At 32.0% G+C, this 19,988-nt stretch overlaps 1 protein-coding gene and 1 long non-coding RNA gene across 2 annotated transcripts; one reads left to right on the forward strand and one right to left on the reverse strand.

Annotated features, from left to right (window-relative positions):
* The first annotated feature begins 4,046 nt into the window (after positions 1-4,046).
* Positions 4,047-8,358, forward strand: LOC105663295 (uncharacterized). The gene is made up of 2 exons (XM_076535603.1): positions 4,047-4,488; positions 6,155-8,358. Exons 1-2 carry the CDS (start codon positions 4,141-4,143, stop codon positions 6,476-6,478), a joined length of 672 nt encoding a protein of 223 aa, XP_076391718.1. The 5' UTR covers positions 4,047-4,140; the 3' UTR covers positions 6,479-8,358.
* A 506-nt stretch (positions 8,359-8,864) lies between these two features.
* Positions 8,865-12,362, reverse strand: LOC143265150 (uncharacterized). The gene is made up of 3 exons (XR_013039337.1): positions 11,205-12,362; positions 10,541-10,668; positions 8,865-9,739 (listed from the first exon to the last, which is right to left on the reverse strand). It is a non-coding gene; the product is annotated as an uncharacterized LOC143265150 (long non-coding RNA).
* Between the last annotated feature and the right edge of the window lie 7,626 nt (positions 12,363-19,988).

Raw genomic sequence — 19,988 nt, forward strand, 5'->3', positions numbered from 1 at the left:
TCAACGTCGACGTAGGTTGAGTACGTTACGTGGACTTCATTCACGATTTTTTGTAATCTCGTTCAGTATACTTGTTCGAGCATTGACGGCAGAAGTATTGACTGTCTGACGTCAATTTTTCGAACCGTTTGCTTTCATTGCACATGCAAGCTTCGTTTCATGAAATTACCGGCGCTGTTATTTTGAATTTCGGTTTACATTAGACTCGAAGGAACTTGCTTTTTAAAATGTTACACTTTATAGGCGTTGTGTGATCTTGAAATTTCAAAATCCCCTTTTGAAATCACTTCAGTCTATTTTAATTTTCATCAAATGAATTTTAATTATGTTTCTCATTGATATCTGTAATTACACGAAAACTAAGACAAATTAGAAAATTATTCGTTGGAAAAAGAATAAACGCTTTGACAGCTATATATTTTGTGGAATTTTTAACTCTTACAATCGTATAAATATGTACCATATTTTGTTTATATTCTCTACTATATATTTTCTAAAAAAAAATATCAAATTAAGCGGCAAATTTATTTTAACGAATACATAGATATGTAGAAAATAGAAATTTTACGAAATACTTAAAAAGAGTCATGAGTAAACTGAAAATTCATTTTCGTCATTTTAAATTTCACAAATTGCGAGAAATTATAAAATATGTAATTGAAAAACAAATTGGATTTCGTTCATAATATTTGTACTATAAAATTGATATTATGATGTAAAAAGAGGAGATTCAGTCATGATATTCAAAGATAAATTTAAAATTTCCCTCTGAATGTTAATATAAAGAGTGATATGATCTTATGAAAAAATCTAATATTTATTGCAATAACCTGAAAAACTTATATACTAAGGAGAAAGTGATTAACTAAAGAAAGAATCAGAAGTATTTTCAGTGTTGAAGTAATTGAAATCTTGTTAATAATTTGAAAATTTTACTACTGAGCAATACTAATGCTAACTCTTCCTCTACAGGGTTAATCACGAACAAACCGATATTTTCACAATCGCGTTCAGAATATTGTTCTAAATAAAAAACGTATTATTCCAAATAAAAAGTGTTATATTCATCACAATCGTGACTTTATTTTTAAGACATAAACCACAATATATTCAAACTTAACTTGTCCTTAGGTGTTCATTTGAAAGAATAAAATTACATTTAATATTTACCAACACGTCCATTTCCACTGCAAAAACCGTAAACAAGCACCATATTGGGGTATTTTTCGAGTGAAAAATTTGTAACAATTTTACCAAACACCACTCGGTGTCGTACATTTAAAGAATGAATAGTGTAGATGATGTAGTATCATTTCTTTCATACGGACACTATCAGATAAGTCAACTTTCTTTATTATAAAACATAAATACTGTAGAAACTAGCACCTTATTATAAACATAAATATAAATTTCTTTATGCAACAGTCAGACGTATTAATAATTCGGACAATATCTCGATAATGAAACGGAATAAATTCATTCTTTGTACAATATTTTTCATTCGGAGCCAGCTCTAAAGTATCCAATGAAGTTTATCAGTTCATTTGCTTTTATATAAGATATAATATAAGATCGTCTTCTGGAATCAGTCTGCTATATTGAACTTTTTACAATCAAATTTTACTATTGATGGTTAATATCTTTGGTTACCTTAAAGGAATTAGTAATTAGAAAAATAACTAAAAGTTCTATTAATAGTTTATGGATATTAAATGTACTTATTATTCATTAATCCTTTAATTCGTTCTATTAAAAATGATAAATAAAGCTATTTACAAACAAACATGTTGGCTAAAATCGGAAAGCATTGAAATTAAAAATGTTTTATCTATTACTTTATTTAAGGACTATGATATATATGAGAGTAGGACTCCCCTTAAGGTATTTGCTAACAGAAATAGTTACAGACTTTTATATGATAAGTTATTAAGTTCATACGTATCTCTAAAATATATGAACCTGTACAATAATTAATTCAAATTTAGAGAAAAATAATAAGAACACATTCAATTTTCATTGAAACAATTTCATAATATTATGGTTGTTAATAAAATGGATGTCAAATCACATATAATGTTTGTTAAACATTTTCTTACAAGTATTAAATGTTGTTGTTTATTTAGAAATATAGGAGAAACAATATTCGATAATCAACATGTTTCTATACAACAGTAAGAAATATCTGTTTTTAAACAGTCACCTCATATGTCCAACTATAGGATCATTTACCTTTCTATTAAACATTTCTAACAGTTAATATCATTCATAACATACTTCCGGTTAGACTATGAACTCATGGTTTTTACCACTTTGCAAGTCGGCTTTCCCATTTGAATCACAATGCAAACATAGCGGTGTTTGCGTCCATATCGCGCAGAAGCTGTATGAGCTGACTTCTGACGGAAGTCAGAATCGTATCTACTTCCGATGCGTCTGCAAATGCTGTAAATGCAAGGCGACAGGTATCGTCAATGTTTCGAAGAAAATTGAAACATCTATAATCTTTAGAATTCACGTAATTCATGATGTCTATCCGATAGCGGCCATTCGTGTTTAAGTGAACACGTCATACCGATAATTTTGGATACCTATGTAGTTGTCCTGATGATGGAAACGTTGTACAAAATTAGAAAATTTACGATGCAATTTTAGCTACATTGCTATTTCAACTGGGGAACAATGTTTCTATCTTCTAGTGCACATTGTGATCCAAAAAAAAAAAACGAGAAAAAGAATTTTACTGCTTATTAAGCAATAATATTACATTATTGATTATCAAATGTCTGACAAGATCTTATGACAGACAAATATAAACAATATTTAATTAACAGATTATATTAATTGTAATATATTAGTGCTTAAAGTGTTGTGCAAATTGTAGTATATTAATGTTTAAGATGTTGTGTGAATTCTAGTATATTAGCGTTTATAGGATATATTGAAGCGAAGTTTGAAATTGACAATCCTGTCGTAAACTTTTGATTAATGTTATTTGGTACACTTCATGTACCAAAAGCCTATTAATAGATTTATCAGTACCAATTGTTGCTTAAAAATCGATTATCCAGACGAATGCAGTGGGACCATTAATGACTTAATATTCGAATGACTACAAGAAGAAAAATTTTAATTTTGCAAGGCTGCAAGTGGAAAATGAAACGACTAGATTCTGAATGATTACTTTCATAGCGTGCCGTATTACATACGTTTATTTTCATTACGACATTTAATAAACCTTTACTTTCTCATGTACAACGTTTTTCATATAGTAAAAATTAAAAAAAAATGGGGAGCCTATTATATTGTGGGGCTTATCGATTTCATCTTGCGAGTGATAAGTACTACCTTTATAAATTAACTTTATAAATTAATATAAATTATTATTAATTACGTTTATAAATTTATATGAACTAAATGTTACGAATCTTTAAAGTGAACTATACGGTTGATTCAAATAAATAAATATAATTAATTAAAATGTGTAACATTTAAATGTGTAACTCTGAACAGTTTGCAAATTTAAACAAATACAAACTTATTAAATATAATTGTAAGATCTTTTAAAATCAATTTTATTGCCACAAATCAAAATATAATAGTGTCCAATTTTGGCTTCATATGATATTGAGATCATACTACGGGAAATACGTCACAAGGCTCGGTTTGTAACTGATGATAAATTCACGATAACGTGAATGCGATTACAGGTCTCTTAACTCTTCGCGATATGACACACCTAATCGGTCGCATCATCGTGTCGATTACAGAATTGTAAATAGAGTGACGTATATCGCAATCGGCGCCATCCGTTTGTATCGAAACAATTATTTTCAAGACGCCATTGCCCTACAATGGCCACTATTCTGATTTAGTGAAATCGTGGAACATGTTTTCGAAAAATCTGCTTCCCGGAAGAAGGCAAACTCAGTCGCGACTCCGTCGGAACTCTGCTTAAACGGTAAAAACTTGGACAAAACATAAGCTGCCACCCCACCGTCCGAACGTGCTTGCGTACGTCTGTACGACTGTTTACACAATCCCATATATAAGCTGGAAGCATGAGAGTTTGACAATCTCAGTTCACGATCTCACGCCAATCGTTAACATCGTCTTTACTAGTGCCGTGAAGAAACCAAGAAAATGTTCGTAACACGTGGATACCTGTTGATCTTCATATTAGCTGTTGCATCCAGCGCCCCTAGAAGGCACACCAGATCAACTGTACCGACATGGCACTTACCGTGCGGTGTGGAGTTAGAAATAGAGATGGCTTCAACTTCAAACCTCGACGAAGAGGTTGGATCTCTCATAGAAAGCCTCAAGCTTCAACATGGATTGGCGATGAATGATTACTTGAACCGAGACTACGACTTCCTTTACGAGAGGGTACGGATCGGTGTTCACGAACACCAGTATATTCCCAACTGGATTCCGGGCGAGAAGGACGTGGGCATGATCAAGAGGCTAAAGAACGCCCAGCCGTTGACGGTAAGCCTTGTTGTATGCTTACATATAATCATCGACGAGTTTGACGGATCATTGCGTCGAAACTTCCGTAAAGACATAATGAAAGCTATGCAATGATCCTCTTTTATGGTGTTAATTTGCTGGTCATTAGCTGTCCCTCGCTTTCGTTGAGGTGGCGTCAGCGAATGCATCGGCCGTACGGTAACAGGTAAACCGCGGTTGGCGCGAATTTTCAGCAACGAATCAATTGACCGTTGGATGTTGCAATTAATTAACGTAACGTTAAATAACAAATTTTAATGAGACGGTAATTATTATAAAGTAGCAGGCAAGCAGAAGTGTGCACGGCAGTTCGAGATTTGCGCGCGCAACGCAAACCCCGCCGTACACCGCTTATGCTCGCCGGATCACGGGACTGCGTAATCGCCGCTTGTCTTCTGCCGTGATGCGTGCACGCTGATAACGCATCCGTGATAATGCTACGGGTACTCTCTGACGTTCACTTTATCTCTTTCGATGCTTTTTCATTCACTTTGGATCGCCACGTTGCGTTACTCAGACCGCGCGGTGCCTTTCACTGCTCCTAGACGCGCCACTCCTGCTTCATTCTAATTTATGTGCCAAAGTTCTGCCCCTTTTTACGACGCGGAATATAAGTATGTAATTTAAATAACGAGTGCAATAACGATTAGTAATATCAAAATGTTTTAATCGCCAGTATTAATGTTTCATACTTATGTTATATGGAGTATCAAGTTATGAAGTGTTTTTATGTCATAAAGGAATATCAAATAAATACATAATGTGGCAAAAATCTAATGATGACTACATTTTATAATGACTACGCCATTTTAAAAAGCGATCATTATCTGTTTTACATCGCGAAACGTAAATACAAAATTTATATAACAAGTACACCAATTGCCAGTGTCAAAGTGATGTAATGACCAGTGTTAATGTTTCATACTCTTATGTTAGAAAGTAGTATCAAGTAAACACATAATATGCCAAAGTTCTACTCCTTTTTGTAATACAACAATTGGTAATATTAAAATGTCTTGACGATTAGTAGCAATGTTTCATAGTATGTAAATAAAATAAGGTTTAACGCGTTAAATATTAATATTTAATCGCATTGCAAATGCAAAAAATTTCAAATATTATAGCTTTAATATTTCTATAAAGTTTAATATTTTACTATCGTAATAGCTTTTATTATGGAAATAGGGTGGATAGAACTTTTGCACACACGTATTATCAGGAAATACACAGAGATCACAAAATTGGTATAATTTTTTTTTTATATAGAAATATTTAAATTTCATTGCATAGCTCTACTAAAAATTGTTTTTCAATCATGAAAGGAAAGGTTCCGTAAAATATATTCTCTTTAAGTGAAAAATTTACGTATCGTAAAATTTTGAGTAACTTACATGAAAATGTGCTTTTCAAGTCCTTGTATTACTTAAAGTAATTTCAAAATTAATCGTATGGTCATATGCACATCACAAATACGTAATACTATTTCAAAAACTGAGATTTCAAGAAAATATATAATTACACTACAATGTTACAAATCAGAAAAAGATAAAAATTGAGTAAAATTGTATGTCTTTGCTGGCAACATATTTCATCAACTCGACTTGCAGACTAACAGTGCTATATCAAAAATGTAATTTTGTTGCAGATCGCCAACAATTTTCCTAAGTTACATATGGATCTTCAGAAATTCGCAGTTGCCTTCGAGGAACTGATAGAAGACGAGACGAACCCGAAGGTCTACCAAGCGCTCGAAGCAACACAGTCTTATTTAATGATGATGTTGTGCGAAGTGGAAAGCAACATCGTTGCACTGCCATTTCTTCGAGTTCCATCTCGAGTGGAGAGAAGTATTATGAGCAGGACTGAAAGACATCCCGTGGATGATACCAGAAGAATGGTTCGTGACTGGGGCGTACTTCTCAAGTACAGAAATTACTTACACGCCTGGAAGCATGTTTTCAATAACTAAAAAATCCCGTCAAGTAACATGAAGCTCGAGAAATAATAATGATAACACGGGACATCGTCAACGACGACGGTGCGAACTAAGTTTAACCCTTGTTCGGATTATGTGGACTGTATCAACAGTACCTTCCAACATAATTATTTAAAAATTTATTTAGATAATCTACTCCTTGATTATCTAAGTAACTGTAGATACTCATCAAATAATGTAAATGCTGCGAAGTATATTAGTTTACACTTAACAATTCTGTAAAGTAGTAGAGTGGTCTCGCACAAATGGACTCGATAATGGACTCGAACAAGTTTATAGATCAAAATTTGGAAGTCTGAAAAGGGTTAATTTTTAAACGATAAAAGTCGAGTCAATAATATACAATTTAGGAACTTTTAGAAGTAAAAGTTAAATTTAGCACGTTGAATTCTGCAGGGAAAACCGAATATAGTAAAGTACATTATAATTATAATTAGTCGGAACATAGTAGTTTATAATTTTTAAAATTATTTTTTAAAATTTCTTTTCCTCAATTGTTCGATAATATGTAATTCACGGCATAAGCTTTCGGTATTCACAGCAGTATTCAATGTGTTAAACTGCAAATCCTGCATTGGTGACTGCGCCAATTGAGAGTTAAATGAGCAGTGCAAACTGACTTATTGTTAGTGTTTATGGATCGTGATTATCAAGCAATATGCACGATCGGAGAAACAACTTTTTTAATGATGATCTTTGAGATAATCGACTTATTGCAAATTTAGATAACATCTCATTATTTTATATATTTATTTATTTATTTATTTATTTATTGGAGTTAGTGTTTAATATTTATTTATGATGTTTTAGATGTAAGATTATTTATTATTAGCGGTTAATATTTATTGATATTGACAGTACCTTCTCAGTTGCCTTGTTTCAAAGGTGACTTTAATATAAGATTCTTCAACGCAATTTGTGATAATTTGTCGCTTAAGAATAATGACTATGCCATTTTAAAAAGCGATCATTATTAGCAAATAGATGTTTATAAAAGACAATAATTGTAATGTAATTTTCATATTGTTCAGTATTATCTTACAGATGTTTCTAATGTAGATGTTAAGTAATATATTTGTACATATACACTATATTTAATAATTTATTGCCAAATTTTGTATTATATTTCGTAATAAAAAAGTACAATCGATTACAAAATTATCTGCCTTTCTTATTGTTATTTATGTGGGATTAATAATTATGTGTATGGGTTATGAGAGATACGAAGAGTAAGAGAGAGTATGAGAGAGTGTGAGAGAGAATTGGAAAGAAAGTAAGAGAGAGAGAGTGAGAGAGAATTAGAAAGAAAGTATGAGAGAGAGTGAGAGAGTGCATAGAGGTCACGTGATAATCGGTTACGATTACGTGCGAATGTTCGTTACGAATAGAATCTTGCTCGAGCCGGTGTAAGAGAAGCATTGTGACGAATAGATTGTATGTACTAAGAGAGACATTGTGACGAATAATAAATTGTACCAATAAATTGTATCATTATATTCGGATCGCTACTCACCCTACGATCCCACATTTATGAATGTGAGATTGTGCGATACCTTCGTAAACTAAAAATCCAGTTCCTCCTCGCACGCTAATATTTGATCCTGCCATTTTTAAATACTTTATAATAAATTTATAATAATAAAAAATTATCTGAAAGAATTATTACATAATCATCAAATATTTTGAAATTCATATGTAAAATTTGATAGCACATTGTTATTTCTGTTTCTATAAAAAATATATGTTGATGAAGAAAGCCAACCTTGCAAAGTACAGCCATTTTGTGTAACAAATAGAGGAGGTCAGAAACAGACGTAACAATTTGTCTTTCGGATGTATAATTTTTAACTTGCGCAAAGTTTTTGAATAATTAGTACATTACAACAAACCTTGTATATCGGACGTCATAATCAAGTCTAAAAGCTTGAAATATGTTGTACCAATTTTTTTAATAAAACATTTTGTAATAAATGTTTGTTACTTCTGTCTCTATCTGTAGAATATTTAGTATAATAAAAAAGCAGTGAGTTAAAATTATGTTTTTAAATAATACTTTTACTAATTTCATAGATACGTATAAACATAAATTTATCATGAATTTTTAAAATTAAAAAAATTGGAAGCAACATTTAAGAAAATAATATCATGAACTCTTTTATGTATAATCGACTATACTTAAATTGCAAATCATAAAAAATAGAATGCTTCAATTAGGACAAAAGTAATAGGTTGCAAAATTTGTACCTATTAGCAGTATCTCTTAAAAACACATTATTGTATATTATGTAATTTATTGTTACAAAAACGATATATCTACTTGAAAGAACGATTATGATTTAATAAGGCACAACAAATTTAAAACAATTTGACTTAAAGAAAGAAAATACATCAGTGAAGTAGATAGCACAAAGTTACCTTTAGCATAGTCACAATTGAAACTTACAAGGAAAAGCATAGAAGTGTCCCCCTCCAATTTTGATGAAACTTCGTACGTTTGTTAAGCAGGCAAAAATAAGGGACACGTATCTTTTTTATCGGCTAAGATGCGGGTTTAAGGGGTGAAACGACCCCTTAAAGTTTCGACCCGTTTTGGCTATCTCGAAAACCATACGTCATATACAAAAACTTCTAATAGGGAAAGTTGTATGGTTTTTTGCTAATAATAACAAGATGTTACTGAATTGTGCAAAATGTAATTTACTTTTTTTAAAAAAATTTTTCACAACCTTACTTTACAATTTATTCAAATTTGCATAATAACAAAAAATGAAGAGAATTTTATTATGAATCCATTGGTATATATACACTACCGTCCATAAGTATCCGGACATTTCGTTTCGTAACATAAAACATAGTTGAACCTTGTACGAAAGGTATTTAAGGTTATCATATCATTTGTAATAATTATTACTAGCTTTTTAGAGGTGTCATAACGCAATAGAATTAATTTTTAAGTACAAATTATACAATGAAAGTGTGAAAGTATAATTCATGTCCAGAAGTACAAAGTCCAAATATTGTATAGTGCAGAACATATTCATAGGGTTCTTCGATATGTTTCAAGTATTTGTAAACTGTTGGTAGATGTTTAGGTTCCCTCAATGGAGATAAGAATGGAGGTAACGCTACGCACTCGACTTGCAGTTTCGGTTTAGTTCGTCTGTAGCTTCTTTTCCATCGAGATATGAGTTCCAAACCAGAATTATCAATGGAAAAACGTTCCAGTATTCTGACCTTCGCAGAAAAAAAATCGATTTTAGTTACTGCTGCAGATACTTGAATAACTTTCATACAACGCGAATGCATATTTCGCTGGTGTCCGGATACTTATGGACGGTAGTGTAAATACTTTAATAAAAATCAATCACACGGAAAACGATAACAAATACGTGATATAACTCTCACGAGGTTCGATTGCCTACTGTCTCGAGGACACGCGTGGAAAATAAAATAAATTTAATATGATAGGTAATACGTGTTGTGCGATCGCGATAATACATCTTGCAATAACTGACTTTTTTCTTTGAATCACTCATCACGCATAATGTGTAGTGTGTACAGAGTGAGGAACTTTCGTAAACGAATTGATGTGGAAAAACGGTTAACATTTTTAACATTTCGATACTATGGACTGGACAATCATGGTGCGTGTGTGATTGTGTGTTTGTATAGTGTGGGTTCCGAAAATTGTACCATTATTATACGGAAAACATCAAATATGACAGTCACCCTTTTTACTTGACAATCCCATAGAGCGGGTATTGATATGCTCTTGTGGATTTTAGCGAGTAAATAGGTTTCTTGTCATACGACGATATACTTCAAAATTAATGAAGAATTCTCGCATCGTAAATTCACTCATGAGGTAACCGTCCGAGTATTCTTTAATTTTATGTCGTTAAACAAATAATCATTTTTGTTAATTACCTAAAGAAACTGCGCTTGATCTTTACCTTTATTTTCGCTTAATCCATACACTTAGTTTCGCTAATAAATTTATACTTATTAATAGTTGTGAATTTTATAACTACTTACCGGCTGACGTATAACCGATGATGGTAACTATGTTACCGATATCGCGCGATTTGTTTGTTCACGACCAGGGTCAACCGTCACGCTTGCACCCGTCCCTCTCGCATCTGAGCGCGCGCTATTCTCGCGCTCTGATTGGTCAGTGTTTTTCATTATCACTAGGTTTACTGACATTTCTGATATACCTATCTCTACGAACACGCGTCAATTTGACGCATGAACGAATACATATATTTAAAGAAAAACAACCACTTAGAAATCAATATAATTAAACACTACAAGTGAGAAATGAAAATATGAGATATATATTTATAGAAAGTTTTATTATTCAATAATATTTTAGTACATTACTTCAATATTCTACATTTATATTTTTACTTCCCTCTACCCTGCGAACTGCGATTTGTACTGCAACGCCGGGTCTGAACCCGGCTGAGCTGGCCGTGTGCGACTCCGGACTAACGAAGTCCGTCGTTTATAAGGCATTGTCGTTGCATTCATATTTATAATTGTTGTAATTTTTGCATAGGTAGAACTAATTTACTAAAAATTTTATTTACATTACGATCGCGTCAAATTGACGCACATCCGTAGAGATAGGTATACCACATAGCAAATTTCAATATTTCAAAGCTTTTGAAGAAAATAGACTTCAATATATATTTACCTCGATCAATGGATAAAAGTCAGCACAAGAGATGAAATAAAAATGCGAACGGTTTTTGTAATTTTCCTACAAAAGTTCGAAATGCGTCAAAATGACGCATCCCGTAAACCTAGTGTTAATAATTCAAAAACTAAGCTTTAACCAGATTTTTAGTAAAGGAAAAAGTTGTTCAGAATCACCCCAGCTATCACCCCCTAAAATTATGCCCACCAGTAGCCGAACACCCTGTATATAGTTCCTGTCCATCCCTTCCTTACATCCTGCGTCTAAGGCAAGGGCCTGCTAGAACGCCTTACTGATGAGTCTAGTAGCAGGTCCCAGACGAAACGTGTTCTCCCCCTCCTTTACTTTTCCTAGCTCCCTACCATAGTTAGTTGAACCGCCAAAGTTACATATCTTAAAATTCGAAATTTCAAAAGTTCTATATTTCCAAACTTCCAAATTCTCTAATTCTTAATTCCCTTAATTACAACTCATTCAATTTTTCAAATTCTCAGCTTTCTAGAATTTCAAATTTCCATATCCCAAAGACCTTGATTTCCGAATTCTCAAATTTCTAAATCTCCAAATCTCCAAAGTTCCAAATTAAAGAATTTCCAGATTTAAAAATTGTTAATACTCAACCCATAATGTGGTAAGATTATCAATCTACTGATATTAATCAATTAAGTATTTGTTAAATATCTTTAGCACATAAGCGACTAATAATATAGTCCTGACTCTAAATAATTATCCTACTTTAAAGTTAAACATTGTCGCATTCTAATCGCCATACGAGCACAAGTGTTACCGTGATGCTACTTTTGGTTGCTTCACAACTATAATCTTTTCCAATGGATGTATTCACGTAGTCGTCGCAAAACATTACAATAAACGTCAGCATGAATAAATTGCTTAATCTTCTTGACATTTGCTTGAGCTGAGCTAGTGCGTAGTTTTCCAGATTTCTCGCTGTCTTCCAGTTACATTCGACCAATTCGAAATTATGAAACCAGTCACCCATTCAGTTTCGCTCAAGGCCTTATTATCATAAAGTTACTGAAGCATTCTAAATTTTCACGTGACATATTTTTGAAATTTGATTCAAAACTTTGCGATTGCAAATTATTCTTTGAAAGGTCTACTTTTAAATCGCAGCACTACATAACTGCATTTCTATTAAATACATAGCTCTTAGCACACATCATAATATTTATTCCTTGATGACATTTGGTATACTCGTGTATAAGAGTATAGGGAAGTGACCCTCGAAGCTACTAAACGTTATCGGACACCGCCGTAAAAAAACAAACGGAGTCCGGTTTCTTTTTGATTACACCACGTACGTATTAATTCCATCTTAGAGCTTACAGTCTTAACAAAAATGTTTGTAAAAACTTAACATGTACAATAATATTCATTAATTTTACAAACTGATAATAATGTACAAAAATTGTGGTGTATATGGATAAGATACGCATGCCACTTTAATTTGTTGCTGTAATTTATAATTATATCAATGCTATAAAATATAGTTAATACTAGCGTAATTAATGTGTAAAGAAACTATTGAAATACAGATAACATGAAAATATGAGTTGAATATGTTTTTTTTTCGACCATTTTATTAACGAAAATGGATATTTATCGATTTGTTATTTATGTGAAATAGGAGCATGATTTAATACGAGTATTTTAACCTTTTTCAAATCGAGTTTGTGATAAAATTATGTTACTTAAATGAATTTTTGTATTGCATTATAAGGTAAGGCAAAAATGCATAGATACTTTGTGAGAAGCAAAAATATGTACGCGTACGTTTGGTTTAGTACTGAGCATACGAACTATATTTGTTATTTTATATTTTAGATACGTAACATTTAACGCATTCTGTTATATAATGTCAATATTCATCATTAAATCATCTCCTTAATTGTTATTTCACTTTTCCACTGTAGATTTTCCTAATTGTTTAATGTCTTACATCGTCAAAAGTTTTTGTTCCATATTTCAGGTATAATTAATATTTGTTACTGACACAAAATAGATAACCGTATAATTTTACAATGTTTCGAGGGATAAAAATACGCAATTGCAAATTGTAGAAAAAATCAAATTCGTAGTTTAAAGAATCTTCTGATTTCATTGTCAGTTGAATATCTCGTAGAAGTGCCCACAGAATCTTACAATAAAAGTTGCAGAGGTCTCAGTATCGAATTTGGTAGAAAATAATCTAAAATCGGAAGTCATAGTATTGTTCCTATATCTCTCATATCCTACTCCTATGCTTTTTTAATTTTACGGCAGTATATGATATATGTAATGTAATTGCATATGTAATAAATAAAGGAATTGATAAGAACAAGTAATATCACTCCCTACTTCACCAATCAAATAATATAATCTATTGCATTGATGTAAATTGTTCCGTTTCTGTGTATTTAATATGTAATAAGTACACATTTAAAGTTTAAAATTGTTATTTATATTTAATGTATATCCCCTGCCAAGAAGCTAATAGTATAATTATAACTAATAATATTACCATTTACAAAGTGAATGTCTAATTACACATCTATTTCCATTATTGAGAATGGCAAAAATAAAGTTTCAACGAGGATACATACTGTGTTAAAAAATAGATAAAATAATAGAGAAACTTTCTTCTCAATTTTGTTTTTTCACCAGATTTAAAAGCCATTTGTTATTTATAAGACACTATAGTTTCTCCGTACAAATAAATTGCTTGGAACAATTTTCATAAATAAGTATGAGAACTTAACCACGTACAACAAAGTTAATCGCTCGAGAGATATTTTAATTTTTCTATACGAAATATTTGTGCTTGAACCAAAAACGTAATGTAAATCACTATATTTTAAAATTGTCTTGTAATATAATGTAAAATGTTTAAAAGAACTAGATGACGTAAAAAATATACTATAAAAATGACAATTATCTTGCAATTCTACAAGCGAACAACTATAAAAAAAATTCAAGTAATTGAAGTATTGCATTGTTTTCCGGAATTTAATCACACTCCCATTAATTACAAAGATATTTGCCTATTCTACACTGCGGTGCAGAACTATAGCACCACCTATATTTCTAGTAGATTCTGACTTTGGAATAACAATACATAAAAAACATCCATATGAAATTGAAGGGTATAGTGAACAATGAACTTCAGTAAAAATTTGTTTGATTTTTTATCGTTGCATAACTATAGCACCATGTGAATAAATGTCAAATATGTACACACAAATATGATTTTAATAACTTGTAAGGCCTCCTTGTTTTGTTATAAGTTGAAAAATTCTATCTGGCATGCTCTCGATGAGTTTCTGAAAAATTCGGTGGCTAATTTCATTACATGCTTTTAGTATTGCGTTTTTTGGTTCTAAAATATTTTCATACTATTGATTTTCGACATAAACTTTTCGAACAATAATGGCCCAAATATTTTCCATCGGGTTTTGGTGTGGTGAACATGCTGGCCATTTAATAACATTAACTTTGTTTCTTTCCAACTATGTATAATACTGTTTTCCGACTGATGTGTACAGTAGGGTTGTTGGAAAGTTCAATTAATTGTATCATGTGCGTTTATAAAAGGTAACAAATTGTCTGATAAAATTGTGGTGTACTCACCACAACCTATCTTTTTCGACGGAAAAGCCAATTACAATATGCCATCAATGCAAAAGGCACCCCAAACCATAACACTTCGTCCGCCAAAATTTCTTTTTGAAAAGTATTGTGGTTGTTTTCGGAGATCTCGCCAATATAAATTATAGTTGTTTAGACCATCAAGATTAAACTTTTTTTCATCCGAAAATATAACCTTATTATCAATGATAGAAGTTTAAGTAAATTCGTGTAAAAAGATTTTGGCATCTAAGGTTAACCCTAAGGTTAGTTTTTCCAGTCGCGATGCGTGTTCGCTCGAGCGTATTCAAACCTCGCAACATTATGCCGTGGTAAAAGTTTTGGTGCTGATTTTAATTTCTGCTTCTCCATGTTGGGATTACATTTCAAAATTCGACGTACTGTCCATCGTGAAATATTTAAGTTGAGTTGCATTTTAATTTGGTTACAGCTGTTTTGGATGTTACTGGCTGCTTTTACAATTGCTCGTTTGGTACGGGGATTCAATTTTTTCTTTGGACCATTCTTTTCATTATTGCCATAATTAACGGAATTATTTAAGAAAATCAAAACGACTTTATGTAAGCGCCCTAGCCTAAGGGCAATTTCCTGAACACTAATTTTATCCTCCTTAACCAGTTAAGCGTGGCGACCTTTTGGCAAAGCGCGCACCAGTGTGTGTCGTGATATTCAAGCTATGACGAATTAACTCTCAAAGATTCATGAATCCATCTCAAATCATTTACATTTTTTATTTGTTTATTTCATTTCGTATTGCTCTCTAAACATTTAAAACATATTACAATATACGAATAAAATTTAGTTTTCGCCAAAATTACAATTTAAATATCAAATTGTAACAAAATTTTACACATGACGGATATAGTCGTCATGACACAAAATTCTGCCACATGTCCATGACGGATATAGTCGTCAAACACGCTTAACTAGTTAAACGCCAAAATTTTACCTTTCTCCTCTTTGGTCAAATATCTACTACGTGGCATTGTTCAACAAAGAGTATTGTCAAATTTTAATTTGTATTTTAATAAGAATGTAATTATTTAGCTTCAGTGAGTTTGTAGTTGAACTGGATGGAGAGAAATGAATTTAATGACATTGGTGCTATAGTTACGCAACAAGCCAAAATCACATTTTCCATTATATCGTTTCTAATAGAAGAGCAACTTCAATGAGACTTAACATAAAATTTATTGCGACCCATATCATTTCATCTCTATCAATTGATTTTTTGCATTTTAACTCTGAATTACAAAACAACTAAAATAGTAGATGGTGCTATAGTTATGCACCGTAGTGTAAGGTTGTCCATTTTTTATTAGTAAGTATACTATAGTAGGACAAACTATAACAGAAAATATACATATGTATTGTTCAAAATACAGTACTTTTCAGAAGAAAACGGTATAAAGAAAAAAAATTATATTTTATTTCGCGTACGAAATGTTTTCACAGAATAAATAAATAAAGGAAGCGTTGTGAAATTTTATCGATATATCAGAAATATAATATGTTTATGCTCTATACCTTAATTTGACAATAAAGTATACTATATTCAACAATATATACCACAATACTATATAAATGAATTATTGGACAATTTGAAAATAAATGTCAATTATTATTAAGTTATAAGTATAACTACAACGATCCATGTATGATACTTATTATTCTCATTTAAAACATAAGTACAACATAGCAGTATATAGAATCGTCTATAGAGCTTGCATATTTCAAAAAGTATCAAGTAACAGGTTTATTTCAAATAACATATAAAGTATGTGTTGTAAATATCAAGTTTTTATAGATAAGTTGCATGATTTAAAGAGGTACATTGTGCAGTACTTTTACTATTCTCATAGTTTTTCAGAGATTCCATGGTCGAATTTGTTATATTAACCTGTTAACCGGGCGGGACGTATAAATACGTCAAACATAAACTATAGCGTGTACGGGTAGGACGTATGAATACGTCCTTAAAATATATGTTGCGCTCTGGAACGGGTGGGACGTATAGTTTCGTACAACAAAGGTATTAGTCATCGATACATGTTTCGACAAGAATTTAAGACACGGAGAAAATCGGTATCATTTCGCTATTGAGAGTGGTGGACATGTTCCAAATAAAAAAAAATAATAATATGAAAGTACGTTCTAGTGAAAGAGTTCGCGCCCGTTGTGTGCTGCGTAATTAAAAAGGGAATTCCTCGGTTAACAGGTTAAATAAAGCATAGTATTTTTCATGCCAAAATGTTAAATTATGTTAAGTTATAAGCATTAACATTAATTAGAATGTACTAAAAGCATATTGATTTCTTTATTTTTAGAAAATTAAATCTTATAAAGGAACTTATTTTGTTTGAAGCCTTTTTCATACCACATATAGACTGCCTATCTCAAATAACTATATGATGCATAATGTATGAATTGTTTTCTTATTAGAGCTTTCAATGAAAACATTGTACGATAAAGTAGAAACTGATTAAAGCAAAAATAGATAAAAGGAACTCTACTATATCCGCACACTAATTTTTGTAACTAGAATTTAATGATAGAGTACTGATGCTCTTTGTACAGCGTTTCAAAAGAAAAATAATGTCATTTGTTTCCGGAACTACGCAATATTTTGAATTCTTCAAGGAGTTTCTTTTTAATAGAATTGAATTTATCGACTTAACAGATGTAGGTAAAGAGACGCCATTTTCAAAATAAGTTCGCATCTAACATCTGGTGATTAGAAAGCTGCATTTTTCTACAAACTCAGCTACTTCAAACACATATTAATTAAAGAACAATATTTTTCGATCATATTGTACTTAAATCTAAATTATTATAGAATCTATAAACTTAAAATAAAATAATTATAACATTCTGACAGTAACCGTAGTTTGCACCATTTAATATTCAATGCTCTTTTGCATCATGACAAAATACAGTATAGATAGATCATACAATTATTTAATGCTTTTTCGGCGAAACTTCGGAATGCAGTTAAGTTCCGATTTTGGTCAAATTTTGCAAACAAGCTCCTCTTTTCAAAAGGAATCATCTGTGAGAACGATTTTTGGCGACTCGAACGAAAATTTTTTACTTTTCCGCTATTAATCCCTACACAAACGTATAGTGGGTGGACTGTTTTAAACGCATAATCTATATCTTCGGGCCTGTTGAATACACATTGCCAACAGCATTGTCATATTCACAGTATATACATTAATAGTATTCAATACTGCCGTCTGCACCAAACATTACACCGAACACGCTCCGACAATATTTCTATGTGGACAACATGTATACATATTAATAGTATTCAATAAAACTATTATCCTAAAATTATATGAATAAACTTTTTAATACTACCTCTATTTAAACGTGCTCGCAAAGCATGCCACGATGATTCAATAGTTTGTGTACAAGCTCCACTTTTGGGATCTGAAAAATTTGTGAAGTAATGTACCGTTAAATGAACGAAGCCATATTTGAATAAATTTGTATAGCTCCTACAACGGTCGGTATGAGTTTCTATACCTATCACTACGTGTTTTAATACATATAAAGGTAACAAGGGTACGATCATCTCGCTTATTGTCGGGACTTTCCAAATGAAATTTATATCCTTCAAGCTGTACCATACGTACTGAAAATTTTTAATGTAAAATAAGCAATAGAAATAAAGTAGAAACATAATGCAAAACAGAATAGATATATGATACCAAGAATATAATGTAAAGAAAGAACAATTCCAAGTACACATTATCCTTCATGCAAACATTTTCTTTCAAATTTTCGGCAACTAATTTTGCATTCGTCGCTATCCAATACTGTCCATAGACCACCGAGTAGTCCGTCCATTTCATATGGCCTATCAAGAGCTACTGCACATATTTCCCAGCATAATATAAACTTGTTGGTAATTGTTTCGAAACAAACTTTCTGATTTTCAACAATACTGCATTCGTGCCTTGTTTGCTAATAACAAAATTGCTATACAAATGCATGCGTTAGTAGTACACAACTTTGAAGATTTAAATAAGAATGGTCAAACATATTAAACAGTTTTCACACAAAGCATATATTGAAATGTTTGAATAAATATAATTCACTTCCAGCTATCTACAATTTCGCAACACACACGCGGTTGACTCACTAAATCATGTATGTAAACGTTTGGGTTTATGAGTAGAAGATATAACAACATGATATAACATGCGAAATTCCGAGCCGCGATCTTTGACTTGGTTCCGAAAAATTGTCAAAGTCCCCAAAAGTCCAGTCAAGCGGGAATCTGCGGACAAGATCCCGAGGATGCAAAGCGTAATCATTTGATTGCGGACACATCTAAGTTTCTGGACACACGGTATACCTCTCGTTGTAACGACGTAGATTACTCTCCACCCTCACGAGCAAAGCGGCTACTCTGCAATTTAGCGTCAATACGATATTGCGTCAACAAAGTTTATTCCTATACGTAGTATATACAAGAGGCAATGAAATTAATCATGCAGCGAAGTCAGTTACTCGTAGCACTATGGAACTGCAGAAGCGTAAAATCTCAGCGAACAGTAAAGGCTAAAAAGAAGCTAGATTCTTTTCGAAAATTTAGTCGCGTCTATGATATAATAATTTTAACAAAAACATGGTCGAAACCTGACTGCGAATTCGAAATCGAAGGTTTTAGAATAATCAGAAATGATTGGGAAAATAAGAGAGGCGGTGGTGTTGTTATTCTGATACGCAACGGATTACGATATGAAAGAATATCAGCAATTTGTTGCAGAGATCGTCATTCGCAGTTTCTCGCAATAAAAGTAATAGGAGAAACGAATGTGTACTTTGAAGCAGTAATAAGTAATAAGCTGCCGAAGTTTATTGTCATCAGGTTTCGCTTTAATGTAGTTCCACGATGGGTGGTGTGCGTTCAAATCTCCTGCCAATACAAAGCTACCACTATCGTTCCAATGGTTTAAAGAAGTCGTTCCAATCTTGTAAACGAATGAGATTATTTGGTGGTCTGTAACAACCAGCTATGAAAATGTCATTCGTTTCTCCTATTACTTTTATTGCGAGAAACTGCGAATGACGATCTCTGCAACAAATTTCTGATATTCTTTTATATCGCAATCCGTTACGTATCAA

This window comes from Megachile rotundata, chromosome 9 (genome assembly GCF_050947335.1).
Source record: "Megachile rotundata isolate GNS110a chromosome 9, iyMegRotu1, whole genome shotgun sequence".
Lineage (NCBI taxonomy): Eukaryota > Metazoa > Arthropoda > Insecta > Hymenoptera > Megachilidae > Megachile > Megachile rotundata.

What these genes read in the sequence shown, in the direction of transcription:
- LOC105663295 (XM_076535603.1), top strand. Translation starts at nt 4,141, where the DNA reads ATGTTCGTAACACGTGGATACCTGTTGATCTTCATATTAGCTGTTGCA. An exon ending in AGAACGCCCAGCCGTTGACG is followed by an intron (nt 4,489 to 6,154) that starts GTAAGCCTTGTT and finishes ATTTTGTTGCAG; the next exon opens with ATCGCCAACAATTTTCCTAA.